Here is a 27,281-nt window from a genome sequence, read left to right as displayed (position 1 = left end):
GATGATGAAATATCCTCTCTATTACCATTAGTGAACTCCAAAGAGCTTCCATGTGAATCTCCATAAACTTTCAGGTGTGAAACTTTCTTTCCTCTTCTCTCTTACCTTTCTTGACAGATTGTGCTTTTGTTTGGAAATGGGAAATCAAAAAATCGTTTTTGTGTTTTTGGGTTGCTTGTGGGTGGTTTTGGAAATGGGATTCACAAGTTAATCAATAGAAAAGCTGTGTTTTTTGTTGGTGTGTGTTGGTGATTTAAGTTGGGTGTGTAGGATAATCATGGGTGCTCTGTTTTTGAGTTGCTTGTGGGTGGTTTTGCTCTGTTCTGATACTAGTTCAGGGGCAAAGGAAGAAAAAGATGAAGGTTAGTGAGGGTAGAAACCCTTAGCACGAAATGGGATTGTGTTGTCAATCAGGCCGCGATTGTTGTCAATGTGTGCCGCTACACTTGTCAATGTAGCTCCTTAAGTTGTCAATGACAGTTGCGTGCTGGTTGATGCAGGTTTAAGTTATTGATGGTATTTCAAAGCTTTTGTTTTTGGTTTAGGATTCAGAAGTTAATGAATGGAAAAGCTGTGTTTTTGGTTGGTGTGTGTTGTGATTTAAGTTGGGTGTGTAGAATGATAATGGGTGCTCTGTTTTTGGGTTGTTTTTGGGTGGTTTTCCTCTGTTCTGATGCTAGTTCAGTGGCAAAGGAAGAAAAAGATGAAGGTTACTGTGGGTGGAAACCCTTAGTACGAAATGGGATATTGTGTTGTCAATCAGGCCGCGATAGTTGTTAACACGTGCCGCGACAGTTGTTAATATAGCTCCTTGACTTGTCAATGACAGTTGCGTGATTCTTGATGCAGGTTTAAATTACTGATGGCAGGTACATCTAGAAAGCATCTATTTTGCTTTGTTCACATAGGTGAAAAATTTATAAATGATGGAGAAGATGATATGAGATATGTGGGAGGTAGTGTAAGAACAACAAATATAAAAGAGGGCACAAGTTATGAAGAATTGAAGGAGATTATATCATCATTTACTGGAAAAGAAACCAACTTATTTCTTTTGAAATTCTCAGTTGTATTTGATAAAAAAACTTTTGTGGAGTTGGTAGATGATGATGGGGTAGAACATTTAATAAAGTTCAATGAAAAAAGCGGTCATGTGTATGTAGAAGAGACTGGAAATAAGGACCACACAGAAGCAACAAGGGATAATACAATGGAGGAGCAAGATGTGTAAGTTTAGTTTAACAAATCTGTTATTGCCATTTCTTGGTATGTCAGTTGTTACTGTCTTGCTATCAACTTGTCAATGCATGCACCCTGACTTGTCATTTCCTGCAGGATTGATCAATCATTTGGAGGTGTCAATGAATTGTCTATGTCTCCACCTACCTCATTTGATGTGATTGGGGAGCCATCATCAATTCCTTGTGCTGTTGAAATGATCCCAACACCTACACCACAAATGAATTCCACAAAATGGAAGGATTTGATTATTGGAGAAGGACAAATATTTCCAAATGCCACTGCTCTTTGAGAAACATTATACAAGTACAGCCTATCCCAGAAGTTTTCATACCTTTTTATTAAGAATAATCAGCAAAAGATCATTGTGAAGTGCAAGGTTGATGGTTGTCCATGGTATATGGGTGCATATTCAATGGGAGCACATCAAGATACTGAGTTTTTAACTATCAGAACATACAAAAGTGAACACATTCATCATGCACAGGACACCTTAATTGTTTCCCACTCAGGAAGGTCAAATTTAGCTGCTTCAATTGTCATTGATGACTTGAGGTGCAATGTTGACAAGAGTCCTAATGAAATTAGAAAGGACTTGTATAAAGAATATGGAGTGCAATTGAACTATACTCAAGCATATAGGGTCAGGAAGAGAGCATTAACAGAATTACATGGTCGAGTAGAAGATTCTTATAAGGTAATCCCTTGGATGTGTGAGAGATTAATGGAAATTGATCGTGATACAGTTGCAAGATGGGAAGGCTCAGATAGCAACCGATTTGAGAGGCTCTTCATTGCATATGGATGCTCAGTTAAAGGCTTTGTGCAAGGTTGTAGACCAATTATTTATATAGATGGATGTCATTTGAGTGGTCCTTACAAAGGAACTTTATTATCTGCTTGTGCATTTGATGCAGACAATGAGTTGTTTCCCTTAGCATATGGTATTGTTAGCGGAGAAACAATTGATGAGTGGACTTGGTTTCTACAGAATTTGAAGGAGATAACCAGATCAGCACAAGTGACAATTGTCTCAGATCGGAGTAATGCTATCATCGGTGCTGTTAGGACAGTATTTGATGGTGAGAGACATGCTTTTTGCTATCGACATGTGAAAGAAAATTATAGTGCGCAGTATGTGAAAATCAATAGAGGTGTGAGACGAACCTCAGAAAATAACAAGGAGAATGCACTTAATTTACTTGATGGAATTGTATATGCAAGGCATGACAATGAGTTTAATGTTGCAATGGGAAATTTAAGATTGTTTTGTCCACAATTGGCACAATGGGTTGAATCTGATGGGGATGTGGATAGATGGGCGCAAAGTAAATTTCCTTTTAAGAGATGGGATAACATCACCAATAATCTTGCTGAGTCTTTTAATGCATGGATGTTAAAAGAAAGGAAGCATGTCTTGCCGGTTTTGATACAAGAGCATCAAGAGAAGTTGGCCAAGAAGATGGTTGCTAGCAAAATGGGGATGAGAAGCTGGAAAAATGGTATAGGGCCTAATATTGAATCAAAGTTGTCGGAACAAATAGCAAGAGGTGCGTATATGGAGGCAACATATTATGGTGATGACCATATTTCGGTGCAAACAATGCGTGAGGGACGCATCATTTATGTGACTGTTGATCTTATTTCTCATAGATGCACATGTTTGGCATGGCAAATGAGTGGAATACCTTGTCCACATGCATGTGCGGCAATCAAGCTAGTTCACCGTAGCGTGTATGATTATATAGATGACTGTTATAAATTGTCCACACAGGAGAAAATATATGAAAATAGCATGAGGCCAATTGCAACGCATGATTGTCCACAGCCGGATGCGCCTACTGTGACTCATAAATTGACTCAAACATTCTTGCATCCACCCATAACTAGAAGGCCTCCAGGAAGGCCAAGGATTAATAGAATAGAATCTCAGTTTCAAAATAAGAAGGTTTATCATTGTGGAAGATGCAAAGAGCCTGGACACACTGCCAAGACATGCAAGAACCCAAATCCCATCTGAGAACATAATGAAATCAGCTATTTTTTGTATATGAATGTGAAGGGAATATTTTGTAAATGGGTGTGAAGGGAATTTTTTGTAAATGGATACATACCAATAGTTAGTTTCTCGTAATTACATGCAACCCCTGTGTTTTTTTGGGATGGGTTGTGAATTAGGTGTAGTTTCATGTATATGAAGGTGTAAATGAAAGTTGACTATGAATTGGCATGTTAGATTCTGCTGTCATTTAAGTTGTCATTACCTGCACCTTGTATTGTCATTAGACCTATTATGACTTGTCAACGGAGCACTGTCACTTGTCAATTAATTTGCTGATGTAAGTTGTCAACAATATGAATTCAAGTTACATAACTTGTTTTAGTAACATATGATATTCTCAATCACTGTGTCATATTATATTTTTGGTTATATTGTCATATATAATCATTATTAATGAAGTGTCAATGGTAGCACTGTGACTTGTCAATGGTGGCATAGTGACTTGTCAATCATGGCACTAAGACCTGTCAATGGTGGCACTAAGACTTGTCAATGGTGGCCCTGTGACTTGTCAATGGTGGCACTATGACTTGTCGTTGGTGGCACACGGACTTGTCATTGGTGGCAATGTGACTTGTCAATGGTGGCATTGTGACTTGTCAATGGTAGCACACTGACTTGTCGTTGGTGGCACCATGGCTTGTTAATGGTGGCACACGGACTTGTCGTTGGTGGCAATGTAACTTGTCAATGGTGGCGTTATGATTTGTCAATGGTAGCACACTGACTTGTCATTGGTGGCACCATGGCTTGTCATTGGTGGTACACGAACTTGTCATTGGTGCCAATGTGGCTTATCAATAGTGGCACTATGACTTGTCAATGGTGGCACACTGACTTGTCGTTGGTGGCACACTGACTTGTCAATGGTAGCACACTGACTTGTCAATGGTGGCACTATGACTTGTCGTTGGTGGCACACGGACTTGTCATTGGTGGCAATGTGGCTTATCAATAGTGGCACTATGACTCAATGGTGGCACACTGACTTGTCGTTGGTGGCACACTGACTTGTCGTTGGTGGCACACTGACTTGTCAATGGTAGCACACTGACTTGTCGTTGGTGGCACCATGGCTTGTCAATGGTGGCACACGGACTTGTCATTGGTGGCACTATGACTTGTCAATAGTAGCACACTGACTTGTCGTTGGTGGCGCCATGGCTTGTCAATGGTGGCACACGGACTTGTCATTGGTGGCACTATGACTTGTCAATAGTAGCACACTGACTTGTCGTTGGTGGCACCATGGCTTGTCATTGGTGGCAATGTGACTTGTCAATGGTTACATAACTTGTTATATCACTTGTCATTAACTCATGTTATATTACTTATTAATATTACATAAATTTATCGATATCAATAAAGATATAAAATAACAAAAATAAAAATGTGACTTGTGCCCAAGAAATTGGTATCATAACATCTAATAACAAAGGTAATAATATTATAAACATAATTTGATCAGTTTGTTACAAAAGGACCTATTGACCATTAAGCTATTGCCACTCATGGCTCAGACCCTTAGGTGCCAATCATCTCACAACACATCCTGGCATAACATAACAAAAAATTAATTGACTCCTCTATCTCCTCCTCTTGCTCTTGTTATAGTCCGATAGCAGTGACATCACTTCATCCCTATGTTCATTATGGGGATGGGTAACCAACCACCACAAACAGCCAACCTTCAACTCTTGCAATTCATCATTGGAGTATCGTGGCATGGTATATCCTGCAGCATCACGAGCAGTGCCATCCCACTCTTGTAGCCAAGAGAGGACATGAACTCCACATGAATCACTGCCAAGCAAATTCAATATGTAAGCAGCATGCAATTTTTATTGTGAACAAACACAACATAACACAATCAAACAGAACAACTACACTCACGTATCATTCTGCACATAAACTTTAGCCCATTTCACTTCGTTGCCAATGTTGTCCTCATTGGCAAACAATTCTGGCTTAACAGCACGCAACATCGTATGGAAACAGTTCATCTACAAAAAAAACACATAATCAAAAGGTTTTACTAACAACACAACATCCAGTGACAAGGGACATAGCATATTGTGACAAGTAACACAGCATCCAGTGACAAGGGACAAAGCATCCAGTAACAAAAAACAGCATCCACTAACAACTAACAGAGCATCCACTGAGAAGTAACAGCATCCAGTGACAAGTAACAGAGCATGCAATGACAACTACCAGAGCATGCAGTGACAACTAATAGAGTATGCAGTGACAACTAACACAACATCTAGTCAACTGAGCATCCAGTGACAACTAACATAGCATGTGATGACAACTAACACAGCATCCAATGACAACTAACAGGACACGTGATAACAACTAACATAGCATCCAGTGACAACTAACACAGCATCTAGTGACAACTAACAGAGCATGCAATGACAACTACGCAGACTGCTAGTGACAACTATAAGACTAGTCATTGACAAGTATGACAGCAGCAAATAAATACACACAGTCTGTGTTGCCATAAAGTGTTTGGGATTGAAGTGCCCTTTAGTCGTCCTCTTTTTCTTCTTCACATCATGTTGCTGCTCACCCCCCTTCTTCTTTGCTTCTTCTTCCTCTGCTTGTAATCTTATGAATGTGATGCTATCAACCAAGGAGTCAAGGGCATAGAAGGTCATGGTTTTTATCTCCAACACATAACAAAACCAATGATCTTCAAATAATGTAGGACCGAAAAGGAAATCGCAATCCCCTATATTGTACCCAATATATTTAGGTAATATTTCCCTTTCATGGTCCTCCCATTTCCATCTTAAAGGATTGGCTACCATTTTTTGCATGAAATCTGCAGAAAATATATGCCGGTTCACTCTCCCCTCTTTATCCTTTTGATCTCCAACAAATGTCTTTGCCACCATAGTCATAAACTGAAATGACAATATAAAGAAATTACAACTCTTTACCATCAAATAACTCATTCTAATGTTAACTATATACATGTGACTTACCCTATCGTTTATCCATCTTCTACGTTGGAGACATTGCAGCTCACCACAGGTTAGAAAGTATCCATACATCGATACAAAGTATCTAATGTAAATAAAACAATTATGAAGTCAGTAAATTCTGTAACATAATATAAATTTGGACACCAAAACATAATACTTACTGCTTTTGGTCCTCTTCATCACACCTTACTGTACACATGTCAAATAAAGCTTGCTTATCATTCATTGTTCTCTTTTTCCCAGGCTTAGTTTTGATTTCCAGAAATGGAGACCTAAGAGCCTTGCCCTTGCTTATGACCCTTGTTGATTTCCTCATATTTTTTCCCTTCCCCTTGCTTGTCCTCTTCATCCTCTTCATTCTCTTCTTCTCCTGCATTTCCTTCTTCATCTTCTTTGTCTTCTTCTTCTCCTTTGTCCTCTTCATCCTCTTCTTCTCTTCTTTTTTGTTCTTTCTCTTCTTTGTCCTCTTCTAGCTCTTTCACCTCTTCATTCTCTTCTTCTCTTTCACTTTCTTCTCCACCCATCTCCTTTTCTGATTGAGTTTTTTGTTCTTCTTCTTCATTTCTATCCTCTTCCGATTCAGTTCCTTCTTCCTCAATTTCCTCTTCCTCCGATTCACTTCCTTTGACCCCTTTTTCCTCTTCTGATTTAGATTCTTCATCATCATCTTTCTCCTCTTCACTTGCACTGCCACTATCCTTCATTAGTCTTGACTGAAGGGCCATCATCTCCTCTCCCAGCATTGACACTAATCGGGCATATGTTTTCTTGATCTCCTATACAAGTAAAATTCAGAACTTTAATATGTAAGCAACAGAAAAAAAATGTACATTAAGCCTCCAAGTCCACTTACCGGGTGAGTTAAATTTTCTGCATCAAAATTGGTGGCTTGACTAGCCAGATGCAATATTCCTTGATCGCTCTCCTTCTCCATGTTAACTCTTTGCTGCACTTTCTTTTCATCCCAAAATGAAAGAGTATGCTCAACATGTGAAGCTTTTGTTTCCCCCAGTGGAAACTTTTGTAGACAATACATCTGCATGTCACATGAATGATAAGTTAACAGCAGCCATTGACAACATTCAGACCATAAAATGAAATGATAACAGAAATATACAAATTATAATAGCACTTACTTGTAGGAAGTATAGACAACCTGGCACATTCTTCTTCTTTTCAGTCAACTTGCCTTTTTCTAATTGTTTTTTGTACACTCCAATGCCCTTGTATAGTTCATTCAGCACATAAGATGACCAATCAAACTGACCCAATCTATCCTTGGTTGATAGTATGACCTTCAACAAATAATCAGTGACACAAATACTGGCATTAGGACACAACAATGTTCCCAATGCATACATGACAAACAGCATCTCAAAATTTTCATCTTGTTTGTCCTCAGTCAACAATGATGCTATCTTCTTGTATGGAACATTACCATACACAACCCTCCATTGCTTGAACACTTCATCTTCACCACTCACAGCTACTTTAATCTCTTCTCCCTTTATTGGCAGCCCCATAAAGTCATGCACATCATTTGCCCTCATTTTCCTTCTCTTCCCTCTTATGGAAATGCTTTTTGTTGGAAGGTCGAATGCACACATAAACTCTCCACACAATTCTCTTTGAATTGTGTGGCAACATACTTCAATCAACTTATCAAAACCTATCTTTTTTAGCCTGTCCATTAGTTCCTTCCTCTCTTTGATATGCTTGCAAACTTGGATGAACTGTTTAGGTGCACATCTTGTGTAGAAAGGAACTATATACTTTTTGGACTTTGTGGGAGCTCTTTGTTCCTTGGCCCTTTTACAATATTCCTCTTTTTGTTGCTCAGATAATTTGTCCCAAGCATTTCTCACATGTTGATTCCTGGATTCAAGTGATTCATACTTCCTCGAGCTTTTCTTATGGAATTCCTCTGTAAACAAGGCATAACCAGAAAAATTACAGCTTCTTTGTCCACTTTTGTTGGTTCTATCCTTCCCCATCTTCTTAACCTGCAAAACAAGACCAGTATAATGAACTTCAATTCTTCTTAGATTCCTACTCAACTTTTGTAGAGATACAAAGCTTCCTAGATATAGAAAAGAAAATTGATTTAAAAGCACTACCAAATAGAGAGAAAAAAAATCTAACACTTGAATGCAGATGTGGCATGATAACAAATGATGGATCAAATTAAAAGTGATGGATCAAACAGCACTAAATCCATTCCCATAAATAAAACCATCAATCATGCCAAAATTATTTCTTGCTACATTCAAAGATATGATCAAATAAAAATCAAGTAATTATTTTCCTGCTTTTCTGTTTTGCTTCTTGTTTCAAATCATACACAGATTACATCAAACCCTTCATGCACTTACACCAAACGTTCCTGTTCTTCTTCATTAAAAATCTGATTTCACTATTACTATAATTAGCATTCAGTATTAATTACACATATTGCTGGAATGGTGTCTTTAAACATGTGAGGAAGCTTCAGGCTTGGTTGCATGAAATCAATCACTTAGTACTACTCATGAACATCATAACAGCAAAAAGGGACATTTCTTTCCAATTGTTCTTGTTGGCACAAATCCATTCATTTATGAGATTTGTGATAAATATACAAACTTTCTGGCAACTCTACTCAAATCCTTAACCCAAACTCTTTCATAGCAGAGCAAACTTCTCACACTACTTCTACAAAGATATACAAAAATAATGATGCATTTGGATGGCTGCATAATGCATATTTCAGACGCAATCATCAATATGGAAATAGAAATCCCCACAAAGGAATATAGTAACCACTCCAGAGCATACAATCTTCACAAATACTTTGAACTCCAAGCAAGGCATATCAACTATTCAGGCTCATTTTTGTAACTTTAACAATCCCAGCAAACTTACTAATTGCTAAACTAATTGCGCATGTGTAATTAAGAACCACATATGACTGTACATACGGTATACCAAACATGGGAGATATGATGAGCTACTTCATTCATAGTCGGAGGCAAGAGAACGTGGGACCAAAACTATACACAAATGGTCTCTGATTAATTAATTCCAAAGTGAAGCGGACATGAAGGAGCCTTCAAATTAAAATACACATACTATTCACAATGCAATTTTCTTCCTCAATTAAAAATAGACAGTGTAATGCGAAACTGGACTTAATATGTCAAATTTATCGACCCAGCCACATATTTATAATGGAAACTGTACTCGGAAAGAAGGACCACTTTCTCCGCCGCTCTATGAAAACCTATAAAAAGGTTCTTGAGCCAAAACAAAATAATGAAGTACCAGAAACTTACGCAAGAGTCATCTAATATGGAAGCAAATTAAATCAAATGTGAGGGTCCAACACCGTATAAATAGAGTTGTTACAGTTCGGGGCAAAAAAATAGTATATTTTGTTTACAATCACAGAAGGTTTTAGGGCAAGCCTCAACTGGGAAAAAATCAAAATAAATCAAGTAACTCTCATAAGTCGTAGCGCCCTTCAAATCAATATATCCATCAACATATGGTAGTTAACACCAGGTCATATTATTTACCACTCATCATAAATAATATCATTCAGCTCATATTCTAATTTTACAGTGTACTTACAAGTGTGATATAAATTAGCTAAACGAAATATCGCTGTTGCTTTGCTGTTCTCCTCAATATCAACGACGAGCATTTAATGACTTTGGGTCACTATTTCCGGCGGGTTGTGAGTCGATTTTCAGCACCACGGTGGGTTTTCACCGATTTTTTAGCACCGCAAAGCCACCGAGACCATTCAAATTTCTTCGGTCGAACAAAAGAGCCACCACGACGAGCATTCAACCACTTCAGCCTCCGATTTTCGGCGGGTTGTGAGGGGACTTTGAGCACTGCGGTAGGTTTTCACTGGATTTCCAGCAGCACGAAGGCACAACACAGTTTCAGCTTTCTTCCGGTCGAACGAAAAACAGAGGCTCTAATCTCCCTTCAGCATTTTCGAATCTCATAAGCCAGGGCAAGAGGGTAATTTCCAGATTCTGAAAATTGCATCTAAGTCCCTTTGGGACTTCAGAAAAATTATGAGATTTCAGGGGACCTATTTGCTGTATTTTTGGTTCTGTGGGACCTTAATGTCATTCTCCCTTATATATTTCCCGAGGTGCCCTAAATGCTACGACCAACCGTTAGACATTTCTAGCGGTTTTAGCGACAACCGCTAGAAATTTCTAGTAGTTTGGGACTAGCGATTTAGTTAAAACTGCTAGAAATTCACTACCTATATATACCCCCACGGTCATTTTCACTATTTCATTCGTTCGTGAAGCGAAGCTCTACCGAATTCTCTCCACGAAACATATCCGAGTTCAGATTCAATTGCAGATCCTTATTTTCAGGTAGAAATAGTAATTTATTTATAAATAATTTCTATTCTTATTTTTTTATTCAATTTATTATATTTTTGTTTATAAATAATTTCTCTTTTTATTTTATTTATAAATAATTACTATTTGTTGTTATTAGGATGAGTCGTCAACCAGGGAAGGCGCCAGTTGATCCTGAGAGGACAGGACCCAGGGAGGATCGTCGTGATGGTGGTTATAATGTTGGTGAGCCATTCCCTAGCATTCATGACTACGATCTCAATGAGGAGGATCTCCTTAGCTTTATGGAGTAAGATGATATCGAGCGGACTGAGGAGGCTCATTTTACTGGGGATGAACAATCCTATACTGATGCTAATGCTGCTGAGGAGGAGGAGGAGCAGGTTCAGGGGAATGAGAATCCCTATGTTGAGTAGCGTCCTGCTCCCAGACGTCAGGCCGGTTTTAAGGTGGAATTTGAGGGTAAGTATTTATTTAACTTTTTTAAATTTGACAACTATTTAATTTATATAGAAATTGTTTTAATTCATTGATATATAATTTATTTCTTAATTAAATTTTGCAGACTCGGAGGGGAACAGGTCCTATAGGAGGCTGACAACCAGAGAGCTGTCTATGATGACGAGCAAACGGGTGGTTGTGCCGTTCAATGAGTTGGGCCAACTGACAAAGAAAAGTGGCTAATTGTACAACAAGTACATGCGCCTTCTTAGTCAGCAGTGGACGCTGTTCTTCATCTACGTGCAGGACTGGAAGAAGATCACCTCAGAGAAGAAGCAGCAAGGTCGGGAAATGATAAAGGTAATATAAAATTATTATTTATAATTTTTTTAATTTAAATAAATGATTATATATTTTGCTTTCGAATTATTTAATTGTTTGATTGTAATTTTTTATTTGTTAAGTAGTTAAATGAATATATGTATTTTTTATTTAAATTACTTTATTGTTTGAAAATAATTTGTTATTGATTTCATTAATTTATTACTTATAATAATTTTAAATTAGTTGAGTAAAAATATATTTTCATTTAAATTACTTAATTGTTTAATTATGATTTGTTATTGATATAATTTATATTTTATTTATAATATTTTTAAATTAGTTAAATAAATATATATTTTTATTGAAATTACTTAATTGTTTGTTTATAACTTGTTATTTACTTAATTTATTGTTTTAATCACAAAGTAAATTTATACTGGGGGAGGAGTTGAGGACCGACACGATCAAGAGGCTTGGGGTGGCATGGAAGAATAGGAGGGCCGACCTGTGGAGGGAGAAGAAAGATGACGGGACGAGCCCCTGCAAGAGATACTGGCAGATGTACCTGGTGGAGTCCCGGAGCAAAATTGGTCCAGTTACGTCTATTTTAGGATGTCGGCTGACCAGATGGTATGATAATATTGTATTAATTATAATTTCTTCATTGTTTGTCCAATTTGACTAATTTAATTTAATTTTTTTACATTTTGCTTCAGGCTCTTTCCACGAGAAATGCTGGGAGCATCAAGCATCAGACGATACGTCATAGGGTTGGATCTAGGAGCTTTGCGATCACCTATGACGAGATTGTGAGTACTTGAAATAAATTTGTTAAATATGTATATGTATTTGATTTGTAACTAATTATTTCTTTCATTTCATTTACAAAGGGAAAAGACATAGCAGGAGCGGGGATACACGCCCACTTATGGCGAGATGTGGCCGATTTTGTATAGACATCGAGACAGGCATGTGTCGGATGAGGTTGAGGAGATAGCGATAAGTAATGAATTAAATATTAATATAATATCACAGTATAAATATCATTTCATACTAATTAGCCTCTTTATATTAATTTTGATAGGCATGGATGACTCAGGTCGACACCGAGCTGCGTGAGTCCTAGGGGTCTGCCTTGGATCCCACCGCCTCACTTTTAGTAGGTCGTGGCCGGGCGTAGGACCCTAGTCGAGTTAACGGGCTCGGACTTGGACGTACACTGACTAGGTTGTCCTGCTCAGGTGGCGCTGGCCCTTCATATACTGTGGGGAGCTCTCGGGCGAGCGCGGGAGTGAAGCCGTCGGGTTCCTCATCCTCAGAGGAGTTGCGAGAGGAGCTCAGACAAGAGTTGGAGGCTAGCATCGAGGCAGGATGGAGGCCAGGATCGGGGAGTGTGATTGTCAGTTACAGGAGCGTGATCGTCAGTTGCAGGAGCGTGATCGTCAGTTGCAGGAGTGTGATGCTCAGTTCCAGTTGCAGCTTAACCAGTTCAAGGTAGCTGCTATGACTATGCGTGATGTGATGATCAGTATGGCTCCGAACATCCCGATTCCTGAGATCCCCGACATACGCCTGCCACCAGTCTCGACCCTGCCTCCCATCAGCCAGTCCAGCCCTAGCACGTTCAGCAGCCTGCCCACCCCCAACAGGAGGATCCAGTGGAGGACGATCACGATGATGCTGCTTCTGCCCCTCACCCCTGATTTCCCCTATTTTCATTGTATAGGATTTTATTTGAATTTTGATTTTATGATTTTATATTCTATTTAGATATTTATTTAAATTTTATGTTTATTTTTTATTTTAATTATTTATTTCTATAATTTTACTTATGTCAAGTATTAATTAACATTAAAATATTTATTAATTTATTACTATATAAACATTAAAATTTATTAAACATGTTAAAAATGTTAATTAATTAAAATATTTCTACAATTTATTTCTATAATTTAAATATTTCTATAATTATTTATTAGTTTATTAATTAAATTTATTAATTATTTATTTGTATAATTAAAATATTTCTATAATTTATTAATTAATACATAAAACATGTTAAACATATATTCTTTTAACATTAAAATTTATTCTTGAAATATGTATTTTAACATTTAACAAATCATAGAATTTATTAATTTAATAAATATTTATAAATATTAATAATTTGTTAATAATTTTGTTTATATCAAGTATTAATTAATACATTATACTAAAAATGTTAATAATTTATTGCAGAGTATTTAAAATACTTTTGGAATATTTAATTTTTAAAAATATTATATTATTTCTAGCGATTCTTGAATCGCTAGAAAATTCAAGCCAAGTTCAAATTTCCCTCCTTGAGTTTTTAGTGGTTTATAACCACTAGAAAATCAAAAAAATTTGTATGGTTCTAAATCATTAGAAATTGTACAACCGTTGTTACATTCAAATTTCGTCATGGTGCAAATTTTCTAACGGTTATGAACTGTTACAAAAATTTCTATTCGTTGAAACCGCTAGAAATTTACAAAAAATTGACCATTATATAAATACAACTTTTCCTTTCATGCATGAAGAATAGCAACATCAAAATTTTTTTAAAAAAAAATTTTAAAAAATTTTTAATATTAAAAAAACTTTTCCTTCCATAAATACATATGTATAAATTAAAATTGGTTTAGCTTTTTAAAAAATAAAAAATTATAATTTGTAGTGGTTACATAACAGCTACAAATTTATTATTAAAAAAATTTTCCTCCCATAAATACATATGTATAAATTAAAATTTGTTTAGATTTTTAAAAAATAAAAAATTATTATTTGTAGCGGTTAGGTAACCGCTACAAATTTCAAACCGCTACAAATACTAGCGGTTACTTATACACTAGAAAAAGGACAAACAGCTACAAAATGCACCAAAACGTTACAAAAAAACCTCTACAAATGTGTCGCTGATCTCTAAAAATATCATATCACTTCTACATTCATTTACCCCATCTCTTTTCTTTCCTCTCTTATTCTTCCTAATAATTCTCTCTTCTTTTTTTTTTTTCTTACTCTCTCATATGGTGGTTTCTTTCTTTTCACTATATGGTAAATGAATTTTATTTTATAAGTCCTTATATCTTTTATTTGTCTTTACTTATAATTTACTAACATATTTATTTCTCTTTTTCTTTCACATTTTTCTTCTTCACACTTGTCATGCCCTCTCCAACTGAATCAAATACTTCTCAACATAACAGTTTAAGTTCAATATTATAAACTATCCCATCTTCAATTCAATTATCTTATTAAATCTTCAAATCAATTATCTTATTAAATTAAATTCACTTCTTTTGACACACTCATAATTTAATTACATATTGTTTATTACAAAATTCAAATATATGAAAAGTAATACATAACTAATTATACAAATTAACAAAAATTCTCCAATATAATCTATTTAATGGTTTTTAAATTTATAATATTATATTTTCCAATAATAAAAAACCACAAATTTTTTTTGTGCCTGGAAAAACATTTCTAGCGGTTCAAAACTGCTAGAAATAAAAAAAAATAGTGGGATAAATTTCGTGAAATTTAAATTTTGCGCCAAATTCCTAGCGGTTCAAACCGCAAGAAATGTTTTAGCGCCAATTCAAAAATTTAATTTCCCGGCCAAATTTGATTTCGTTCAGAACTTTCCAGCGGTTATATAACCGTTAAAATTTTTTTTGCTTATTCCAGCGGTTTCTATCCGCTAGAAATTTCGTCTCCTACTACTAGATTTTTCTAGCAGTTAATTAACCACTAGAAAGTTTCTGGCGTTTTGATCATACTGTGTAGCGGTTGCCATAACCGCTAGAAATTTTTTCTTGCATTTGATTTTTTAGTGGTTTTTGTAACCGCAACAAATAACATTTGTTGCGGTTAAAACCGCTAGAAATGTTTTATTTTAACCGCTACAAAATACATATTTTTTCTGTAGTGAGCGGGTATTCGGCAGAAGAGCATCACTTGTGGTGCTCACCGAACCAGAACAAGGCACCAAAAAATTGATACTTGTAGACGGTTTCACCGTATGGTCTAAGTAGCCAGCAGCAGACACACAAGGCTAGGTGTATTTAGTGGCAACGAACATTTGGCTGCCATGATGGAAACTTCTATGCTAGTGCCCACGTGCAAGGTGGGGCTCAAGGCAATTTTTTTTTTTTTTGGCATCATTACTATATTATGGCATTATTATTTCCCGGCACGTAGGGCTAATTTATTTAAATATCTAATGATTCAATGTTTGGGGAGACTGTGGTTCTTTGTTGCCTATTGACTCGTGGCACTACACTGTGCTGTAGTTTGTGTTAATTCCTAATGGTATTATTGTTTCTGCAGTGGGACAATGCCAATGAATCTCTGATCCAACCAAAATAAATCAAAATAAATTATGTGCTTATTTGTGTACAGTGCAATAATTCATGCGTCCACGGGAAATTATTTATTATTATTTCAACTGATTATGCAGGGGGAATAAAAAAAATAAGTATGCCAAAATATACTTAGCATAAGGGCATCGCATTTCTAAATTGGCCGCAATTTATTATAAATGCATATTATTTTATTTGAAGGCGAAATGCTGAAATTTCATATTAAGCATAAGAAGCATATAATGAACGCACAAAAACGGAGTTACCAAAATAACGCTGCTTGTCTTAATGGGGGAGAAATTTAATTATAATTGTCCAATATTTTTTTAAGGCAAATTTATTAAATTTCAAATCGCTTAATTGTGACCAGTAGACTAATACGACGGCATACGATACTCAACTAAATAACCATTCTTTATGTCCCCATCCTGAATTAATCTCTACTGTTGATTCTAATGATGACCCCCCCTTGACATATGTTTTCCGCATGAAAATGGAAGCCATTATTGACACTAGATTTTATTTCTCTTGAATTGCTGATCATGGATTTTATTTGTGAACTGTTATTAGAATTAATAACAAAACTGGTCTTGCCCCCTAGCTTGAAAGTTATAGTCATTAAAATAATTTATTTACATGGTATCATAGCCTTCGTAATATATGCAATTACAAGTATGATCCTTGCTGTTCCTATTGTCATTGAATTAAAATTTGTTAATCTCTGGATCAGAAGATGGAATGATTTTATCCGCATGTTCAAGCATGCAAAAGGTTCTATCCTGACTCTTTTAGATTTATGTTCAGTACATTTTAGTTATGATATTTTCTCTTCTACTATGAACTGTTATATACAGAATAAGCTTATGAATTTCTCCATGTTCATCCTGCAATCGCTTTCTGTACTAGAACTCGATAAATATGTGTCTTGTAATACACCTGATGCAAGAGTGCATGTGAATATTACAGAGATTAAAAAGTGGGTCTTATATTTAGAACTGGAGGAGTATTTCCATTTCATTTCCAACGAAATATCTACTAGGAGCTCGATATATAAGAAGATTTTTTTGTTCTGTATTCGAGTAAAAAAAAAAAATTAATCTTTATTTTTTTTTTTACCATAAGTGAAAAATAATTAATCAAATGAATATTTTGCCTGTAAGATGATAAAAATAACATCCGGGGAGGATGACATTTTCAAAGGACCTACGAGAGAAAGCATTTGGCTCACAAGACATTTTGTTAGGGCAAACTCCCAACAGATCATCATAGATAAGAGTGAGTTTTATTAGTTAGTTTTGATATTTAGTAGTACATAATTATAAAAAACAACAAATAAATTCCAAATAATGCATTGATGTTGCGGGAAAGATAGGACATACGAGAAAAAGAAGAGTGTTATTGAAAACGTGGGGAAAAAAAAATATCAGACAAGGGACGTGTGGAGGAGAGGACAGGAGCAATCAGTATCCATAAATTGTGAGGCACCACTAATTAGTTAGCTTGCACAATATGAGCTTTCAAGATTTCCAAACGAAATTTATAGGGTTTTTTTTTTTTTTTTTTTTTTAAATTTATATAAACCATGATGAAACATGTTGCAAGTCGAACGATTTAACAATGTTCTTTATTTTTACTCATCATGTTGCAATCCCCATATGTAAAACATGAATTTAATAAGAATTTATAATGAAATAGTGTGGGGATAAGATCAATCCCCACACCTTTAACATGTTGACGTAAAAACATATTTACAGGGCAGAGATAGAAGACATTTTTTAGTCCTATTTATAAAGTATTGAGATAAATTTTTTCTATGGATGGATAATTTTACTCTCAATTTATTATTATGTTGACTTTATTTACATGATGTATAATGCATATTAAATAGGGATAAAGTTGAAAAGTTGTTAAATTTTAAAATAGAGTTAATGAAGCGTAATATTTTTTTCTTTGGGAATTTGTATGAAGCATGCTTGCATTAATTAAACGTGCTTTGCAACAAACCATGTTCGCTACTATCAAATGATGTACCATTCTGTTTCTAAATATAAGTCATTCGCATAAAAGCAATTAACTAATAACAAATTCATTTAATTTTTTCTTGCACTTGATTTTCTAGCGGTTTTTGTAACCGTTAGAAATGTTTTATTTTAACCGCTACAAAATACATATTTTTTCTGTAGTGAGCGGGTATTCGGCAGAAGAGCATCACTTGTGGTGCTCACCGAACCAGAACAAGGCACCACAAAATTGATACTTGTAGACGGTTTCACCGTATGGTCTAAGTAGCCAGCAGCAGACACACAAGGCTAGGTGTATTTAGTGGCAACGAACATTTGGCTGCCATGATGGAAACTTCTATGCTAGTGCCCACGTGCAAGGTGGGGCTCAAGGCAATTTTTTTTTTTTTTTGGCATCATTACTATATTATGGCATTATTATTTCCCGGCACGTAGGGCTAATTTATTTAAATATCTAATGATTCAATGTTTGGGGAGACTGTGGTTCTTTGTTGCCTATTGACTCGTGGCACTACACTGTGCTGTAGTTTGTGTTAATTCCTAATGGTATTATTGTTTCTGCAGTGGGACAATGCCAATGAATCTCTGATCCAACCAAAATAAATCAAAATAAATTATGTGCTTATTTGTGTACAGTGCAATAATTCATGCGTCCACGGGAAATTATTTATTATTATTTCAACTGATTATGCAGGGGGAATAAAAAAAATAAGTATGCCAAAATATACTTAGCATAAGGGCATCGCATTTCTAAATTGGCCGCAATTTATTATAAATGCATATTATTTTATTTGAAGGCGAAATGCTGAAATTTCATATTAAGCATAAGAAGCATATAATGAACGCACAAAAACGGAGTTACCAAAATAACGCTGCTTGTCTTAATGGGGGAGAAATTTAATTATAATTGTCCAATATTTTTTTAAGGCAAATTTATTAAATTTCAAATCGCTTAATTGTGACCAGTAGACTAATACGACGGCATACGATACTCAACTAAATAACCATTCTTTATGTCCCCATCCTGAATTAATCTCTACTGTTGATTCTAATGATGACCCCCCCTTGACATATGTTTTCCGCATGAAAATGGAAGCCATTATTGACACTAGATTTTATTTCTCTTGAATTGCTGATCATGGATTTTATTTGTGAACTGTTATTAGAATTAATAACAAAACTGGTCTTGCCCCCTAGCTTGAAAGTTATAGTCATTAAAATAATTTATTTACATGGTATCATAGCCTTCGTAATATATGCAATTACAAGTATGATCCTTGCTGTTCCTATTGTCATTGAATTAAAATTTGTTAATCTCTGGATCAGAAGATGGAATGATTTTATCCGCATGTTCAAGCATGCAAAAGGTTCTATCCTGACTCTTTTAGATTTATGTTCAGTACATTTTAGTTATGATATTTTCTCTTCTACTATGAACTGTTATATACAGAATAAGCTTATGAATTTCTCCATGTTCATCCTGCAATCGCTTTCTGTACTAGAACTCGATAAATATGTGTCTTGTAATACACCTGATGCAAGAGTGCATGTGAATATTACAGAGATTAAAAAGTGGGTCTTATATTTAGAACTGGAGGAGTATTTCCATTTCATTTCCAACGAAATATCTACTAGGAGCTCGATATATAAGAAGATTTTTTTGTTCTGTATTCGAGTAAAAAAAAAAATTAATCTTTATTTTTTTTTTTACCATAAGTGAAAAATAATTAATCAAATGAATATTTTGCCTGTAAGATGATAAAAATAACATCCGGGGAGGATGACATTTTCAAAGGACCTACGAGAGAAAGCATTTGGCTCACAAGACATTTTGTTACGGCAAACTCCCAACAGATCATCATAGATAAGAGTGAGTTTTATTAGTTAGTTTTGATATTTAGTAGTACATAATTATAAAAAACAACAAATAAATTCCAAATAATGCATTGATGTTGCGGGAAAGATAGGACATACGAGAAAAAGAAGAGTGTTATTGAAAACGTGGGGAAAAAAAAATATCAGACAAGGGACGTGTGGAGGAGAGGACAGGAGCAATCAGTATCCATAAATTGTGAGGCACCACTAATTAGTTAGCTTGCACAATATGAGCTTTCAAGATTTCCAAACGAAATTTATAGGGTTTTTTTTTTTTTTATAATTTTTGTTTGGACCCATTTTTTTTTTTAAATTTATATAAACCATGATGAAACATGTTGCAAGTCGAACGATTTAACAATGTTCTTTATTTTTACTCATCATGTTGCAATCCCCATATGTAAAACATGAATTTAATAAGAATTTATAATGAAATAGTGTGGGGATAAGATCAATCCCCACACCTTTAACATGTTGACGTAAAAACATATTTACAGGGCAGAGATAGAAGACATTTTTTAGTCCTATTTATAAAGTATTGAGATAAATTTTTTCTATGGATGGATAATTTTACTCTTAATTTATTATTATGTTGACTTTATTTACATGATGTATAATGCATATTAAATAGGGATAAAGTTGAAAAGTTGTTAAATTTTAAAATAGAGTTAATGAAGCGTAATATTTTTTTCTTTGGGAATTTGTATGAAGCATGCTTGCATTAATTAAACGTGCTTTGCAACAAACCATGTTCGCTACTGTCAAATGATGTACCATTCTGTTTCTAAATATAAGTCATTCGCATAAAAGCAATTAACTAATAACAAATTCATTTAATTTTTTCTTGCACTTGATTTTCTAGCGGTTTTTGTAACCGTTAGAAATGTTTTATTTTAACCGCTACAAAATACATATTTTTTCTGTAGTGAGCGGGTATTCGGCAGAAGAGCATCACTTGTGGTGCTCACCGAACCAGAACAAGGCACCACAAAATTGATACTTGTAGACGGTTTCACCGTATGGTCTAAGTAGCCAGCAGCAGACACACAAGGCTAGGTGTATTTAGTGGCAACGAACATTTGGCTGCCATGATGGAAACTTCTATGCTAGTGCCCACGTGCAAGGTGGGGCTCAAGGCAATTTTTTTTTTTTTTGGCATCATTACTATATTATGGCATTATTATTTCCCGGCACGTAGGGCTAATTTATTTAAATATCTAATGATTCAATGTTTGGGGAGACTGTGGTTCTTTGTTGCCTATTGACTCGTGGCACTACACTGTGCTGTAGTTTGTGTTAATTCCTAATGGTATTATTGTTTCTGCAGTGGGACAATGCCAATGAATCTCTGATCCAACCAAAATAAATCAAAATAAATTATGTGCTTATTTGTGTACAGTGCAATAATTCATGCGTCCACGGGAAATTATTTATTATTATTTCAACTGATTATGCAGGGGGAATAAAAAAAATAAGTATGCCAAAATATACTTAGCATAAGGGCATCGCATTTCTAAATTGGCCGCAATTTATTATAAATGCATATTATTTTATTTGAAGGCGAAATGCTGAAATTTCATATTAAGCATAAGAAGCATATAATGAACGCACAAAAACGGAGTTACCAAAATAACGCTGCTTGTCTTAATGGGGGAGAAATTTAATTATAATTGTCCAATATTTTTTTAAGGCAAATTTATTAAATTTCAAATCGCTTAATTGTGACCAGTAGACTAATACGACGGCATACGATACTCAACTAAATAACCATTCTTTATGTCCCCATCCTGAATTAATCTCTACTGTTGATTCTAATGATGACCCCCCCTTGACATATGTTTTCCGCATGAAAATGGAAGCCATTATTGACACTAGATTTTATTTCTCTTGAATTGCTGATCATGGATTTTATTTGTGAACTGTTATTAGAATTAATAACAAAACTGGTCTTGCCCCCTAGCTTGAAAGTTATAGTCATTAAAATAATTTATTTACATGGTATCATAGCCTTCGTAATATATGCAATTACAAGTATGATCCTTGCTGTTCCTATTGTCATTGAATTAAAATTTGTTAATCTCTGGATCAGAAGATGGAATGATTTTATCCGCATGTTCAAGCATGCAAAAGGTTCTATCCTGACTCTTTTAGATTTATGTTCAGTACATTTTAGTTATGATATTTTCTCTTCTACTATGAACTGTTATATACAGAATAAGCTTATGAATTTCTCCATGTTCATCCTGCAATCGCTTTCTGTACTAGAACTCGATAAATATGTGTCTTGTAATACACCTGATGCAAGAGTGCATGTGAATATTACAGAGATTAAAAAGTGGGTCTTATATTTAGAACTGGAGGAGTATTTCCATTTCATTTCCAACGAAATATCTACTAGGAGCTCGATATATAAGAAGATTTTTTTGTTCTGTATTCGAGTAAAAAAAAAAATTAATCTTTATTTTTTTTTTTTACCATAAGTGAAAAATAATTAATCAAATGAATATTTTGCCTGTAAGATGATAAAAATAACATCCGGGGAGGATGACATTTTCAAAGGACCTACGAGAGAAAGCATTTGGCTCACAAGACATTTTGTTACGGCAAACTCCCAACAGATCATCATAGATAAGAGTGAGTTTTATTAGTTAGTTTTGATATTTAGTAGTACATAATTATAAAAAACAACAAATAAATTCCAAATAATGCATTGATGTTGCGGGAAAGATAGGACATACGAGAAAAAGAAGAGTGTTATTGAAAACGTGGGGAAAAAAAATATCAGACAAGGGACGTGTGGAGGAGAGGACAGGAGCAATCAGTATCCATAAATTGTGAGGCACCACTAATTAGTTAGCTTGCACAATATGAGCTTTCAAGATTTCCAAACGAAATTTATAGGGTTTTTTTTTTTTTTATAATTTTTGTTTGGACCCATTTTTTTTTTTTAAATTTATATAAACCATGATGAAACATGTTGCAAGTCGAACGATTTAACAATGTTCTTTATTTTTACTCATCATGTTGCAATCCCCATATGTAAAACATGAATTTAATAAGAATTTATAATGAAATAGTGTGGGGATAAGATCAATCCCCACACCTTTAACATGTTGACGTAAAAACATATTTACAGGGCAGAGATAGAAGACATTTTTTAGTCCTATTTATAAAGTATTGAGATAAATTTTTTCTATGGATGGATAATTTTACTCTTAATTTATTATTATGTTGACTTTATTTACATGATGTATAATGCATATTAAATAGGGATAAAGTTGAAAAGTTGTTAAATTTTAAAATAGAGTTAATGAAGCGTAATATTTTTTTCTTTGGGAATTTGTATGAAGCATGCTTGCATTAATTAAACGTGCTTTGCAACAAACCATGTTCGCTACTGTCAAATGATGTACCATTCTGTTTCTAAATATAAGTCATTCGCATAAAAGCAATTAACTAATAACAAATTCATTTAATTTTTTCTTGCACTTGATTTTCTAGCGGTTTTTGTAACCGTTAGAAATGTTTTATTTTAACCGCTACAAAATACATATTTTTTCTGTAGTGAGCGGGTATTCGGCAGAAGAGCATCACTTGTGGTGCTCACCGAACCAGAACAAGGCACCACAAAATTGATACTTGTAGACGGTTTCACCGTATGGTCTAAGTAGCCAGCAGCAGACACACAAGGCTAGGTGTATTTAGTGGCAACGAACATTTGGCTGCCATGATGGAAACTTCTATGCTAGTGCCCACGTGCAAGGTGGGGCTCAAGGCAATTTTTTTTTTTTTTGGCATCATTACTATATTATGGCATTATTATTTCCCGGCACGTAGGGCTAATTTATTTAAATATCTAATGATTCAATGTTTGGGGAGACTGTGGTTCTTTGTTGCCTATTGACTCGTGGCACTACACTGTGCTGTAGTTTGTGTTAATTCCTAATGGTATTATTGTTTCTGCAGTGGGACAATGCCAATGAATCTCTGATCCAACCAAAATAAATCAAAATAAATTATGTGCTTATTTGTGTACAGTGCAATAATTCATGCGTCCACGGGAAATTATTTATTATTATTTCAACTGATTATGCAGGGGGAATAAAAAAAATAAGTATGCCAAAATATACTTAGCATAAGGGCATCGCATTTCTAAATTGGCCGCAATTTATTATAAATGCATATTATTTTATTTGAAGGTGAAATGCTGAAATTTCATATTAAGCATAAGAAGCATATAATGAACGCACAAAAACGGAGTTACCAAAATAACGCTGCTTGTCTTAATGGGGGAGAAATTTAATTATAATTGTCCAATATTTTTTTAAGGCAAATTTATTAAATTTCAAATCGCTTAATTGTGACCAGTAGACTAATACGACGGCATACGATACTCAACTAAATAACCATTCTTTATGTCCCCATCCTGAATTAATCTCTACTGTTGATTCTAATGATGACCCCCCCTTGACATATGTTTTCCGCATGAAAATGGAAGCCATTATTGACACTAGATTTTATTTCTCTTGAATTGCTGATCATGGATTTTATTTGTGAACTGTTATTAGAATTAATAACAAAACTGGTCTTGCCCCCTAGCTTGAAAGTTATAGTCATTAAAATAATTTATTTACATGGTATCATAGCCTTCGTAATATATGCAATTACAAGTATGATCCTTGCTGTTCCTATTGTCATTGAATTAAAATTTGTTAATCTCTGGATCAGAAGATGGAATGATTTTATCCGCATGTTCAAGCATGCAAAAGGTTCTATCCTGACTCTTTTAGATTTATGTTCAGTACATTTTAGTTATGATATTTTCTCTTCTACTATGAACTGTTATATACAGAATAAGCTTATGAATTTCTCCATGTTCATCCTGCAATCGCTTTCTGTACTAGAACTCGATAAATATGTGTCTTGTAATACACCTGATGCAAGAGTGCATGTGAATATTACAGAGATTAAAAAGTGGGTCTTATATTTAGAACTGGAGGAGTATTTCCATTTCATTTCCAACGAAATATCTACTAGGAGCTCGATATATAAGAAGATTTTTTTGTTCTGTATTCGAGTAAAAAAAAAAATTAATCTTTATTTTTTTTTTTACCATAAGTGAAAAATAATTAATCAAATGAATATTTTGCCTGTAAGATGATAAAAATAACATCCGGGGAGGATGACATTTTCAAAGGACCTACGAGAGAAAGCATTTGGCTCACAAGACATTTTGTTACGGCAAACTCCCAACAGATCATCATAGATAAGAGTGAGTTTTATTAGTTAGTTTTGATATTTAGTAGTACATAATTATAAAAAACAACAAATAAATTCCAAATAATGCATTGATGTTGCGGGAAAGATAGGACATACGAGAAAAAGAAGAGTGTTATTGAAAACGTGGGGGAAAAAAATATCAGACAAGGGACGTGTGGAGGAGAGGACAGGAGCAATCAGTATCCATAAATTGTGAGGCACCACTAATTAGTTAGCTTTCACAATATGAGCTTTCAAGATTTCCAAACGAAATTTATAGGGTTTTTTTTTTTTTATAATTTTTGTTTGGACCCTTTTTTTTTTTTAAATTTATATAAACCATGATGAAACATGTTGCAAGTCGAACGATTTAACAATGTTCTTTATTTTTACTCATCATGTTGCAATCCCCATATGTAAAACATGAATTTAATAAGAATTTATAATGAAATAGTGTGGGGATAAGATCAATCCCCACACCTTTAACATGTTGACGTAAAAACATATTTACAGGGCAGAGATAGAAGACATTTTTTAATCCTATTTATAAAGTATTGAGATAAATTTTTTCTATGGATGGATAATTTTACTCTTAATTTATTATTATGTTGACTTTATTTACATGATGTATAATGCATATTAAATAGGGATAAAGTTGAAAAGTTGTTAAATTTTAAAATAGAGTTAATGAAGCGTAATATTTTTTTCTTTGGGAATTTGTATGAAGCATGCTTGCATTAATTAAACGTGCTTTGCAACAAACCATGTTCGCTACTATCAAATGATGTACTATTCTGTTTTTAAATATAAGTCATTCGCATAAAAACAATTAACTAACAACAAATTCTTTTAATTTGCCAATAAATAATAAATCAAAAGGTAAAGTATAATAACTAATGGCGTTTGATCATTTTTGCTTTAGATAATACTAGTATATTAATTGATGCGTCGTTCCGTATCTAATGGTACTAGCTTTGTTATATTCGGGAAAAAAAAAAACTCATGTTTTGTTTTCATCATGGTTTAACATTGTCATCTTCGTCGTCGTCGTCGTCATCATCATTATTATTGTTATTGTTATTTCTTATACAGAAATACATGCGCTTCCACACATATTTTAGGTTGCGTGTTTTTCTTATCTTTTTAAAGAAGTTTTGTTTTTAAAATATTTATACTATTAACAATTACAATTTTGTAGGAAATGGCAGCGTGTTCCATGCTTCTACAATACTACAATGATATAACCCGTCTGTTATCAAAATAGAATGATATTACCTTCTCTCTTAAATATAAGAATTAGTTAAAGATTTAATTTAGTTCTAAATATAAGACTCCAATTTATTTTGTCTCATATATTTATTCATTTATTTCCCAGAATAGTCCCAATATTGACTGCATATATAAGAAGAATTTTATTTTAATGTACATAATTAATAATAATATTTTAAAAAAATAACACTTGTTTATTATAAATAACTAATTTAATTAATTTTTTTTAATATTAATAAATTAATTATTTAATTTCTATATTAAAAATTGGAGGTAGTATGGTAAGTCCGCCACTTAGAAGGTCAAGGAGGGTCATTGCTCTAGTTAAATTAATTTTTGGATTACGACTCCAATTGGGAAAGAACATAATAATAAATAGATTAATGTTTTTTTTTCTAGTATCTTTTTATTTGAAGTAATCATATTTGAGACACTATTAGACATTAAATATAAAATATTAATATTGAACATGTCATTTTTACATCTGTTATTCATCATGTTGCAATCCCATGGGGTGGTGCTCATCCCCCAAGCGGTGGTATATGGGGATGATTCTCACCTCCTCATTCTTTCTTTCTTTCTTGAATTTTTATTTATTTGGGTTAACTTGTATTAGTGCTCTAAAATATTTTTTAGGTAGTATTCAATATTTTAAATCAATTAATTTTTAGTGTGTTGTGTATCTTGAGTATTTTTTTTCAGTTTTTTTAGTGAATCCAGCATTTTAAAATATTTTTCAGTCACACTCAATATCCTAACTTAATTAATTTTTAGTATATTTAATATCTTAAAGTATTTTTTTAGTAACACGTAGTATCCAAAATTAATGATTTTTTTTAGTGAATTCAACATCCTAAGATATTTTGCTAGTAACATTTAGTATCCTAAATTAACTAATTTTTAGTGCATTCAATATCTTGAATTTTTTTTTCAGAAACCTCCAATATTCTAAATTAATTAATTTTTAGTGAATTCAGCATCTTAAAATATTTTTTCAGTAGCATCTAGTATCATAAATTAATTTTTGATGCATT

At 34.0% G+C, this 27,281-nt stretch overlaps 2 protein-coding genes across 2 annotated transcripts; both read right to left on the bottom strand.

The window, feature by feature from the left end:
• Positions 1 to 4,833: 4,833 nt before the first annotated feature.
• Positions 4,834 to 5,851, bottom strand: LOC114758783 (uncharacterized). The gene is made up of 3 exons (XM_028947877.1): positions 5,797 to 5,851; positions 5,195 to 5,304; positions 4,834 to 5,104 (listed from the first exon to the last, which is right to left on the bottom strand). The coding sequence occupies exons 1-3, from the start codon at positions 5,809 to 5,811 to the stop codon at positions 4,888 to 4,890; spliced, it is 342 nt and encodes a 113-aa protein (XP_028803710.1). The 5' UTR covers positions 5,812 to 5,851; the 3' UTR covers positions 4,834 to 4,887.
• Positions 5,852 to 6,454: 603 nt separating this feature from the next.
• LOC114758743 (myelin transcription factor 1-like) lies at positions 6,455 to 7,670 on the bottom strand. The gene is made up of 4 exons (XM_028947833.1): positions 7,434 to 7,670; positions 7,151 to 7,333; positions 6,806 to 7,073; positions 6,455 to 6,486 (listed from the first exon to the last, which is right to left on the bottom strand). Exons 1-4 carry the CDS (start codon positions 7,668 to 7,670, stop codon positions 6,455 to 6,457), a joined length of 720 nt encoding a protein of 239 aa, XP_028803666.1.
• Positions 7,671 to 27,281: the final 19,611 nt, after the last annotated feature.

Source organism: Neltuma alba, unplaced genomic scaffold, assembly GCF_004799145.2.
Source record: "Neltuma alba isolate B1F8T4 unplaced genomic scaffold, ASM479914v2 tig00010746_pilon, whole genome shotgun sequence".
NCBI classification, from domain to species: Eukaryota; Viridiplantae; Streptophyta; class Magnoliopsida; order Fabales; family Fabaceae; genus Neltuma; species Neltuma alba.
Note: the sequence above shows the minus strand (reverse complement) of the source record. Positions and strands in the feature narration are given on the sequence as shown.